At 37.1% G+C, this 12,311-nt stretch overlaps 1 protein-coding gene across 7 annotated transcripts in view; it reads right to left on the bottom strand.

Moving 5' to 3' along the window:
• Nucleotides 1-692: 692 nt before the first annotated feature.
• Nucleotides 693-12,311, bottom strand: part of LOC125031684 (nuclear transcription factor Y subunit alpha-like) — a 12,105-nt gene continuing 486 nt past the window's right edge. Inside the window, exons 1-10 of one of the 7 annotated variants that reach the window (XM_047622574.1) lie at nucleotides 11,933-12,136; nucleotides 10,501-10,581; nucleotides 10,234-10,368; nucleotides 9,954-10,089; nucleotides 8,294-8,296; nucleotides 7,919-8,061; nucleotides 3,769-3,936; nucleotides 3,392-3,468; nucleotides 1,720-1,759; nucleotides 693-798 (exon numbers count right to left, since the gene is read on the bottom strand). In XM_047622574.1, the coding sequence (XP_047478530.1) occupies nucleotides 724-798; nucleotides 1,720-1,759; nucleotides 3,392-3,468; nucleotides 3,769-3,936; nucleotides 7,919-8,061; nucleotides 8,294-8,296; nucleotides 9,954-10,089; nucleotides 10,234-10,368; nucleotides 10,501-10,530 (807 nt within the window). In that variant the 5' untranslated portion in view covers nucleotides 10,531-10,581; nucleotides 11,933-12,136 and the 3' untranslated portion in view covers nucleotides 693-723. Of the gene's footprint in view, nucleotides 799-1,719; nucleotides 1,760-3,391; nucleotides 3,469-3,768; nucleotides 3,937-7,918; nucleotides 8,062-8,293; nucleotides 8,297-9,953; nucleotides 10,090-10,233; nucleotides 10,369-10,500; nucleotides 10,582-11,112; nucleotides 11,855-11,932; nucleotides 12,137-12,311 lie in introns of those variants that run through there. The other 6 variants (XM_047622575.1, XM_047622573.1, XM_047622579.1 and 3 more) reach the window with 6 other exon arrangements.

Raw genomic sequence — 12,311 nt, 5'->3', positions numbered from 1 at the left:
TCATCCTTAGTTTTACACAACTATCAATTTTTTTTTGTTTTTTGTTTTTTATATTTATTTTCTTTTAATAATGAGGTACTGCTCTGACTGCAGTAGCAAAATAGTGAATATACTCTGAAACTTCCACAGGAAGAGAACTTAAAAACTAAATGAAAGATGCCTTTATCTTTGTAAGTACTAAATATTTTCCTTGTATTCAAGATTTTGCAGCAGATTCTAACTCGATCAAGCATGGTAATTGGCAGTTTAAAATAGTTCACTGGCACAAGTTGTTCACACAGTAAGCCTTGGTAAATGGAGAGAGTAGTTCCCTGTAAACTTTTCAGTTAGAAGTTAAAACTGAAACACATGAGACTACAGCTCCTAATTGAGTGTCATTCTCTGCCTGTTGGTCCTCTCTAAAACTTCAGCAGATAAGTACTTCGCTCTAAAAGTTGCACATATACATCAACTTCTTTCTGAAAAGTACAAAGAGTTGTTTTAGACTTGCAGTAAATGAACACACTGGAGTTAGGTTCCCAGATAAGAACCTATCCATACTTAAAATCATAACAAACAATAATCATCACTACTCCATAGATTTTAGATTAAATAGTACACAAGCATTTTATATCACACAAACAGTTACTAAAAAGGCACATACAGTTTCTTGGAAATGACAAGAGGGAATGCACACCCAAACTACAATTTACCTGAATTCAAATCAGAAGGACACATGTTATTTCAGCTAACAAACACCTTAGTATCAGGAACTCTGGTCTGAACAGTGTCACCTGTTATCAGCTCATCCATTCCATTCTGAAAGGTAAGTATATCAAGTGAAATAATGTACAATTACAAACTTAAGTTAATCCTTGGCCTGTTTTTTTTTCATAGTGGTTTGTGTAATGCACAACGTAAAATTATCTATGCTTTACTTTCAAATTTAACTTTAACAAATTTATATTACTAGTAATAATCAAAATCAACCAGGGGGGGGGGGGGGATCTAGCCTCACAACCATAGATTCATTTCCATTACATTAACCCCTTGGATCCAGGTGCTTCACAGCAATCACATGGCCCAAAATACTGACATCATTTGGCTTATATGAGTAGCCACTGCTGGGTGTGCGGCCTGTATGCTGGGGATCACGCAAAAACTTACGTGCAGTTTCTAATGTCCATATTTTTCAATTGATCTGCTTTATCCAGATGGTAATAGACTTGTTTTTCCTTGGCCCATGGACTAATTTTCCCGACAGCATGTTCACATCACCCGCCCCTCAAGCCAACTTTTTTCATAACTTGATGGTTACATCAATAGGATCGAAAGGAAAAACTCTTAGATGACAGTATTAGAAATCTCTCGGCATCATTGACTCCGGTGATTTCTGGCAACCCTCCTGTTGTTTGCAGCAGGAGTCTGCTACATGTAACAGAACTTCCCCTTGACACACTAGCGCGTCACCACGCACATAGCCGTACCCAGCAGATCAAGCAGTTTGCTATGACTACTATATGCAGCTGGCAGTAACAGGTTAATGAAGTGATGAGAAAACAGGTATCTCTTAACTAAAATTTTTATAAGATCCAAAATGCCTCTACTCACATGACAATCAAACCAACAGAAATTCTCATAATGCTGATACTGCAACCTTTCAATGATTTTTGTTCCCCAAAAAGAATAATTTTTTCAAAGTATTAACATGATCTATGCTTTTATGATCCTATTTCATACCTGTAGACCCAATCCTCCTAGGTTGTCCATCATGTCTTCTCTGTAAATACAAAAAAATACATATTAATGTTAAATAGGAGGCACATGTACCAATCTAACATTTATTACAGAAAAAGAGAAAATGAGAAAAGAAAAGCATGTTAGACATTTCAGACATGCTGACACAATGTCAACAACCTCAAGATCATTCATTTCACATTGGCCAGTACTGTTTCTAGACGCTGGTTGCTAAGGATCTTTCTCAACCATCACTTGTTTTATCTCCTTTTACAATCATTTGTGCATTTTAATAGTACATAAAGATATTTAACTATCTTCATAATATAACAACCAAGTAGTCCATCCAGTCAACCTTAATAACATAAGCACACCTCAAAATTCAAGATACCCAATTATGGCCTACCTTCCTATGCACATCCTATATCAAAGACCCAAAGTATTGGAAAAACACAAGCTGAGCCTGCTGGGACCTGCACTGGTTCTCCGATGACCAAAATTATTCTAACGGTAAATGCCAGATCTGCAACTCACCTCGAGTGGTTTGTGTCTGAGTTGTTATTAATGCGGTTGTTATTGGCACTGTAAAAAAAGGAAAAAAAATCCACCTGTGGGACTGTCTGAATCTAAATGATTTTGAGGTAATGAAAAACTCATTACACACATCTCTTGGTGAGGCCATAACCGTGCATTATTACTCTCAGCTTTCAGATACCAAAGACTTACTCCCAGCTTGAGCTTAGTCTGGTTTGGTTCACATATTTAGGTGACTTACTACACCTCACTGTGTTGATAATTAACATATTAAACATGGTGGCTTCTCACTAAAACAAATAAACTCTTGGGAAACAATGATTCATTCTTCTCTATAACAATACTGCCATCAGCAACTTCCATACTCTTTTCAAGTATCCATTTTCTGTTTAATAGCATCTAGTTCCTCCAAAGAAACGATACAACTCAATCTTATAATCAAACTCAAGCCAGGATAAGACATTAGGATATATCAAATTGATTTTGATTCCCAGGTATGAGCAAAAGCTAAATCATAGAAACAAAAACCATGTAGGTAAACTACAGTTATGGCTTCACCAATTATTTTCCCTTAAACTGTAAAAATATTCATGTTTGAAATAGTCTTATCGTGTCAGAGATATAATCATAGACTCTCTCTCAATTTCATAACCACTTATCAGACAATGTCTTACTTGTCTAATAAATTTACACATATCTTCAATCAATACAGAAGAAATTATTATAATACACACAGAAAAAAAAGAAGAAAAGAACAAAAATGCAAGTAAATATCGTACACAGCATATTATCATCTATTTCCTTATGGGATTTGAGTCATTTATCAAAATACCCTTGTAAAAATTTTAAAAAAAACTTGATGCTCCTCCTGTAATCACACTCAAGGACATTGGCCAACTACTGCCAAAACTGACATTAGCTACATTAAAGGGCATTCCCCTTCCTAATATGGAAAAAAGTCATGACCCAGATCCTCAAACTAATGCCTCTCCCCACTCACAAGATACTACAATACAGCTATAAATATCCCAATATGAAACTTATGACTGCCTGACTGTCCGCTATTCCAGCCCAAAGGATAATGTAAAGTTACAAAAATATACTCATACAATCAGGCAAACTAAACCTCACAGGTACTTACTGTCCTTTATGGAATCGACCACCTTCTCCTCGTATTCTGTTCATTGCATGGCGGTGCCTGGATTCATGCAAGTATTTCTGAAGAGAAAATACAAAACATGAGTACTTTACTCACTGCAAAAGAAAAAATTCTCCTTCTGTATAATTTAGTGGAATCATTTGCAAATTGCAGATAAAATACCATCTACCAAAAAGACTAGAATACTAATATAAAACTATAAAATTAATGGCAAGTTCCTTATGAATACCACAGTCACTTTGGCTAATAACTGAAGTTGTGCTTGAGATCAGAGAGCAGCTACACAAATGACAATAACTATACCATCCTTTAAATATGATAATGAAAATACCAAATTTCCATGACAAAAGCATACTTACTTTACGTTCCTTTGGTATGCGACCCTCTCCTTCAAGCTTTGCTCTTGCTTGCCTTCTCTTCAATATCCGATTGTACTGCTTAGCATTAACATAAAGTGGTTCCTCCTCCAGCAACTCGGGACCAGGAAGTGGAATTCGTTGCAACTGTGCAACACTTCCATTACCAACCTGCAGAAACAGAACCATTATTCACCTAATAAGAAATTTTCAACTTAATATACTATAGAAAATGCAATATAGAGTAGCTACAGAGAAATCTTGACAGCCAAAACAAAATTAGTTAGCCTAATGTGTGTGGGCTTTTTCAGTGGCCGTGCAGACCGCCAAACAGGGATATCTGTATGGGCTGCATTGGCGCTACACCACCATGGCATCATAGTAGATTCCAACCGTGAACAAGGGGTTAAGAATAATTTCACCTCACAAGGAGAATTAAAATTAGATACTTTTGTCTTACGTAAAAGGATGCTTGTCTCTTAAATTATATAATTAAGAGTCTAGCACTTTTGCAAGATAACCAACATGTGATTAAAGTTTCAGTTTTTGACCCTTTGCCACCAGGGATGGTATTATATACATGCCATGCCAAATGAGAGTTTTGATTATTAACTGTATTGGACATGTAAGGGGGTGATATAAATGTGTCATCATGAAAAATTTGGTTGAAGTCCAGGGTGATGGGAATATTAAACTGTAAGTACTTAGGAAGGTACTCCTGCATTATTTCTAACAGTAAATGAGGTTGGAGAGTACCATCTGTAAGCCATGGCTGGAAGAGTACTAGCTCCTGGGAGGACACTACATACATGCTCAGGATCTTATTCCTGCACAGGGTGTGTTACAGTAAAATGAGGAATATGAAATAAAAATTTGACAAAATTAATAATACAATGTTACTTATTGTTGATGAATATCTAGAGAGATGATATGAAGTCTGAGCAAGGACAAAAATCATTATACATCATATCAACTGACAAATATAGACCTTGGAAAATCGTAGAGGCAAAAAAAGTTCATGCTGAAAATAGATAACACTGCGGAGGGGAGGCAAGGAGTCTTGACACTAAACACGTGTCAATGTGGTCTGGGCCTACAGGTCTCACATTAAAAAAAACACAAAAAAAACTGGACATTATCTGTTCACTGCCACAATGGATTAATAGTGCCAAGTAATCTAATATGTGTTAATAAACTACAAATTACAGGAAAATGTAGAACAGATATTCAAGTTTTTGTAGCAAATGTACATAAATGGTGCTAAACCTCACAAACCAAATACATTTGGAAGTAAAGGATATAATATTTACTTTATCCCACTAGAACCCAGGTGATATCAAAAGAAAGAGAAAGAGAGAGAGAGAGAGAGAGAGAGAGAGAGAGAGAGAGAGAGAGAGAGAGAGAGAGAGAGAGAGAGAGAGAGAGAGAGAGAGAGAGAGAGAGAGAGAGAGAGAGAGAGAGAGAGAGAGAGAGAGAGCGCTGATCTGCCTGTCTACCTACCAAATTCCCGTAGTAAAATAATATAAATCTGCGACAACTTTAACTCTACACCCTAGAAACAAACAAGAAGTACCATCACAGCGGGGACACATCTTCCCTACATTACTAGACTGGCGGCACCAAGTGGGAAAACACTACACATCACAATTGGTGACAGCACACTGGGATAACAAACCACACAAAACCCTCCAAAGATAATGCACCACATGAAGCCTTCTGTAGATAACGCACAAAGCCCTCTAAGATAATCTACTGAGATCTGCAAGCAAAGACCCTTTCATCAACTTCTGTCACTCCAAGACTTCAGGGTTCGTTTTAAGGAATCAGAGCGGTCAGGTCAACGGAAACACACCAGAGGAAACATACACAAGGTTTTAATGCTAAAGGGCACTATTTACACTATAAACACAGGATATGTACACATTGAAGGGAGAGGATCCAGCGGAGCAGGCGAGGTCACATGGCAGAAGGAAGCACACACGTCAAAGTCACAGGACAACTGCTAAATTTCTGACCTTTGCTCCTTTTATGTGTCCCACCGATGTTTAGGCCGATACCCTTGTTCCCCAACACTGTGAGCGAGCCAATCACGAGAGGCCTAAGCCGCCGGCCGGAGTGAGGTAAACACAGCCGACGGTCCAATCTCGCAGTTGTGACACAATACATATGTGGAATTCCAACATCAAGCACGAAGCCAGTCTTCCCTGCCAAGCTGACATTGCTCCCCCCTCAGCACACTGTACTTGTCGCAGTCTTCAACACTTGCTGCAGTTGCCTGACGCCTACAATTTCCATCAACACTGCCCTGCCAGTATCTCAAGGTGAGTTTCTTTATCCTCATTGCTATTATTTGTTTAGGAAATCCCCTGTGAAGTGAAGTGTGATTTCCTCTTGCTCTCGCGAACAACTGTGTTCACCCCCCTCATAGCAAACGCGATTTCCCCTCAGCTGACATCTGTCTCCCGCTCACTCTGTGCCTCGCCTCACCTCACTCATGTACTGCAGTTTGACTAACCTTTCCCTCCTCATACTCTCATTCCTTTGTAGTTCTGTCTACATATAAGTACTAATTTTGTTCTCGTGTTAATCTATGTTGTGATGATTTCTGAATCCATTTACAGGAAAATCTTTCCTGCGTTTGTTTGAATATCTTCAGTAATTATCATCAAAGGATCACTCTTGATCAATTTCCCATCAATCCTGCATTTTCGCATGGAACTATTCTCATTTCCCTGAAGGAAATATATTCCATGGTGAATTTACCTACATTTTCATTGGAACATATGCTGTCCTGTGCTCTTGCACATGAATTCTACATGTTATTTTCATGGAGAATCCTTCCCGCATTTTGCATGACTCTGTAAACTTGTAATTTTATTTTATCCTACAATCTTGATTGTTCATTACTGTACTCCTTTTCTCAGGTAAATGTTGCAATTAACACTATTCAAAATCCAAGACATAATGCTTCCAATCATTTCCTCATCATAATGAATTCATGTTGATATTTCAACTCCCAGAGATATGGCATTATGTTTTCTGTTTTTCTGTTTTCTGTTCTCAGATCCAGAGGCCCATTGCTGAAGCCCACTGCCGACCTTGACTCTCAGATCACCAAGTCGCTGCCCTCTCCACCAATCCCTGGTGCACCAAGTCTCACTCACCCCGTTAATGAGCCCATCTCATGGATGTCCTTCTGTCTTCTACTGTACATCGGTGCAACTCAAGTCGTGTCATTATGCTGACATCACCGCTCCGCCTGACATCTCAGCCGCCTCTTGTCTCACTTTCCTGACATCCTCTCCACATCCGCTGCACTGTGCTGGTGATCCTGGCAAGATTGGTCTTGCTTTGCCTGTCGTGATGCCATCACCATGGTGCTCCTCCTCTCCCGAGATGATGAATCCTTCCCGAAGATCCCTGCATCACCACCGTCGAGACATCTTCAGAATCACCCACTACAGCCAGATCGAGGATGATCCTGGTTAGGTGGCTGAGCAATTTAATGAACTCACACCTCTCCCTCACCAAAGGTCTCCTACAAAAGTAATGCCATGGTCCTCCGCCAACTCCAACATGTCTACAGCCGTGACAATGCCGAAGAAACCTTAGAACACGCTAATCTAACTCTTATTGCTCGTATTGTTCCTTCATCATTTGACCATAAGTATCTGAATTTGTCTTCATTCAAATACTTTCATGTTTTTCATTGCCTGTCCTCTGTAGTCCAGCTACCAAACTCCCACAGTAAAATATAAATCTGCGACTAATTTAATTAATTTAACTAATAACTCACTAAAATATTACATTGTAATACTACATTGGTGCCATCAGGTGGGATAACTCCCTGCCTCATTACAATGGTGACAAATAAGTGGGATAACCTGCCTGCTATATATTACATTTGGTGTCAGCACACCAAATGTAATAGAGAGAGAGAGAGAGAGAGAGAGAGAGAGAGAGAGAGAGAGAGAGAGAGAGAGAGAGAGAGAGAGAGAGAGAGAGAGAGAGAGAGAGAGAGAGAGAGAGAGAAATTAATGTAATTTTGCCCACACAGTCTCAACTTTTCTTTTAGCCTTACCATGCACACCGTTTGTAAAATGGCCTCAACCTAGTGTAGAAAACATAGGCCAACCAAATATTCCTCACTTACCATAACAACATTTGCAAGGTTGGTCTGAGCTGTTTGTGCAGTCTGTTGGGTTGTCTGTGGGCTCTGTTGTACTGATCCTGTCTGAGATGCTTGGGAAGTGGATGCTTGCGCTAGCTGGATTAGGTTGCCTGAAATATTCACTGCTTAACAAACGAAATAAATAATTAGTGTATGATTTCCGAAGAAAAATCAATACACAAAGATTAATTTCTACAAACCAGATTTGTTTGATTCGCACATGGTGCATCATGTACAAGACTCCATCAGAATATCATGAGGAAAATGTTTTTTTTGTTTGCTTTTTTTTGTTTGTTTGTTTTTTTCCTTTCATCTTCTTCTTAATTTGTAAAACATCTCTTTCTTGTATTAACTTACCATCTGAAAAAAATATCTTCAATAAATGGAAAGGGCTAAAACTTTTTTTTCTACTACTCAAATCAAAGAGTCTACCAATTTCTTCTGAAGTCCAGTATGCAGACAAAGCATGTGTGAATCTTAGGAAAATAAATATGCCATATATCAATATATATACAGGTATAATATTCAAATAATTATTTGCACAACCATACAACATTCCACATCTGCACCAATTTTGATTCCTACTTGCATTTCCTTTTTCTTTCTCTCATTAATAGGTATAGATATATGCTTTGTTATTCCCATATTGGTACAGGGATATGGCAGTATGTTTGCCAAATATATTTACCACACAAAAATGATTTATAATCTATAATCTATTATTTTCTTTACTCTATTTGACTTATTAATTCATCAAATCATTATCATTCCTTCTTATCATTATTTCTATCATAAACATTGCCATCATTATCACTATCTCTATCACTATCACTTATACTATTAATCTACTATTATTATTATAATCATTATAATTATCATCATCATGTGCAACTACAATAACAGCAATAATAATGACAATAATGATTACAATGATGACACTAACACAGACATTGAGTGATGATGATAATAACAACAAAGATAAATTATTATAATATAAATAATATTAATATCAATATTAATAATAAAAAAAATAATAATATAATGAACATTAAAAATATCTTTAATTATTATAATAACCAGCATTAATAATGATAATAAAACTCCTCTAAATTAGATGGAACAGATATGAGCTTAACAATAAACAGGCAAAGCTAATGAAACTTTTGAAGGTATCTATAATATCAGAGCCAGATTTCTACAAGTCCTTATACTTCATATGCTCAAGCAGCTTTATGTAGTCCTAACTGTTGTCTTTTCTGATGAAAGGAGAATGTTCTAAGTCTAATATACTTTTCCATAATCATAATTTATTTGACTGTTCACAACATATCAAGCTGATAATGTAGGTTATGACAGATACATAGCTGCTCACACACAAAGATGCACAAGCACAGACACTGATGCATGCAAAACATAAAATGTCTGATTAAATGGTATTTGGAAAACCAAGTGAATTTTTAAAAATTAAGACATTTCAACATTTCCCCTGAAGACTATTAATAACCTAATACACAGTACCTAATTATCCCTGGCAAATTTACTTTCCCAACAATTTATTTCTTTCCCCAGCATAACATCCAAAGGCATCTTCATTCATCTTTTAGCTACAATAGTAATCCAAGTTCTCAAAGTCAATGATTATTGCCAATTCAACCAAAGATCTAATAAAAAAAATATCATCATCATTCACATTTTAACACTGGGGACCAATAAAATGTTAACATTAAAAATCTGGTTTGGCTATTATTTCTTATTTGGATGCACTATATTAATTTTTCTTCATTAATTTTGTAATTAAAATGTTTATTTCATATCATTGTCTCCCTTAGAGCTCTGATTCAATAGTATTATAAGTCCATATTTCACCCCTCAGAATTTATGACAATCCAATAAAGCTTGTGCTATTAAAGGACACTATGCATGACACAATCAATCAGACACTTCATTCATTCCCAATCATTCTTTGGTCACACAATCATGTGCAAATGAAGCTTGTCCACTGGTGGCCGACACTTACCTGTTGGTTGCTGTTGGATAATGTTGCCCTGACTGTCCAATTGAATGGGGTAAACCAGTGCCTGTCCATCTGAAGTCTGGATGATCTGTGCTTGCTGGGTTGACCCTCCTCCTTGTACCATGACATGATTTCCACTCTGTGACAGGGTACATACTTCATTAAATTCAATCAATTTAATAATCTGATATAGAACATTTATAATTATACTATACATTACAGCATAAAAACATGCAAATTTCATTACAGTATAAAAAAAATTAAAATTAATAACGACTAATACCTGAAGACCTGAGGCAGGTATAACTTGTATCTGTTGTAGCTGTTGGCCATTAGCAGATGCAACCTGTATTGAACCAGACCCTCCAACTGTCTGGAGCATAAGCTGCCCACCTGCTGTCTGGATGATGTGTGCCCCCTGTAGATTTTCAAGTGCCAATACATGGTCTTTAATATGGCTATTTCACAAGGAAAAATTATGAAAGAAATCATATATTCATTCTCTAATCTTCATCATTTACCATCATTCTATAAACAGTGCTTCACTCACCTGAGTTGCGGCCTGCTGAACAGCCTGCATTTTGCTGAGTGTGCTTTTTACCTCTCAACACACTCGTCAACCAGGGAGTTTCTGGTGGTTGAAGAATTTATAATTTATAAACTACAAATTGTCAGCTAAAGAGATTTTATCATACTACAAAGAAGAATTTCAAAATTTTGATGCAACTTAATCGTAATCACCCTTACTAATACTATCTACATGATCACATTCTAAAGATCATCATCTTGTACATAAAATTCAAGTAAATAACTAAAAAATCCATTCCTGTCTTTTACAACCATCGGTCTTAGGAGACATAATGGCAATCTCAATTAAAAGTTTATGTTGCCTAACAGTTAGGAGAGTATAGGAATATTCAAGTGGTGTATGGCAAGATTTTTTTGTATCACTGCACTTAGAAAATGTTTAGAAGGAAAGGGAATATCTACAAATATCTTCACATTGATCGGTGAGTAACCTGCAACTACTGTACGATGGTAAGGTCCAACAAACCATCACATTATCAAAACTGGCAAAACCAAGCTTGTAGACCACCCTGGTGATTTACTGTCAAATAGGGAACCAATCTAAGCTTGCAAGAATAAATGGAAGGTTGTTTACCTAAGCCAAAATGCAAAAACTGCCGCAATTGCTATTATTGTGTTGGAGTTCATAGGTATTCATCACTGGTCTCCATTATGTGCTTTAAAGAAACTGATGCAAATCAATTCTTAACACAATTTTCTTATGCTAAATTCTTCATGTTTGTAGGAAGCTTAATATGACAATACAGGATTGTCAGTTGCAAGAATATCATTTTCATGACCTTTTGCATTATTTTGGTATCCCACTTTTTGCGGAATTCTTCCTCAATAAACAATTTTGTGCTTCCTTGAACGTATCCCACAATATCTTTAAGCTTAAGGCCACGATGGTTTCAAGTGGTTTTGGTAAGAACACGACCAAAAAGAATGAAAAAAGCCACTTATGGGTCCCTTGCAAATGTTTACCTTGCTTTTTGTAAATGTGTTATTTTGGATCATAGACCTCAAGTTGTTTGGGTCCTTTACTTTGCGTGAAATTTTTAAAATATTTATCATTATAATAATAATGATCAGTTCTGATAACAAAATACACATACATAAAAAGTATAATGTATATATATACACATATATATATATATTACTGCAAAATGGCTTTTATCTTACTACTGTAAAATTTAAAGTGAAATATTTGGATGTGCAAAGGTTAACTCTCTTCACTTTCATTAAGTAGAAAAAGGTTACTTTTAAACTAAGAATTTATGAATTCAAGCAAAACTGTGTTGCTCAGAAATGCAAATTCATATCAAAATGTACCAACTTGTTTAATCAAGACCCTTGTTTGCAATATCAAATACTTTTTTCATTTCATACTTGCTCCCAGCCCTTCATCTCCTCACCAGAGGTAATTTCCTGGACGACCTTCGGTGACAAAAACGTTTCATTATGGGTGATGCTATAACAGGCACTAAACGTTAGCTGCAGCAAGTCCTACGAATCACTCTGCAACGTTTCCTTTTCTTCCCATTATTTTTCTCACACACGACTCTCGCGCGAAGTCCTCCAAGGCTGAGAGAGAAAGTCCTGCAGGCGCGGCCTTCCCTTCCTTCCAGCTGGCGCCTCACCCTTCGAGTTGGAGAGGGAGCCCTTCTGCGTGAGAGGAGCCACAGGAGGCCCTCGAGGGTGGCTTAATGAGCGAGAGCCACCTCGCCTCGCACATCTGAGGACCAGGGGCTTTTCCCTCAAGAGCCACATCTCGTTCCTCAACATGGCTTCCTT

Source organism: Penaeus chinensis, chromosome 13, assembly GCF_019202785.1.
Source record: "Penaeus chinensis breed Huanghai No. 1 chromosome 13, ASM1920278v2, whole genome shotgun sequence".
NCBI classification, from domain to species: domain Eukaryota; kingdom Metazoa; phylum Arthropoda; class Malacostraca; order Decapoda; family Penaeidae; genus Penaeus; species Penaeus chinensis.
The sequence above is the reverse complement of the archived record's forward strand: the minus strand, read 5'-3'. Positions and strand labels throughout refer to the sequence as shown.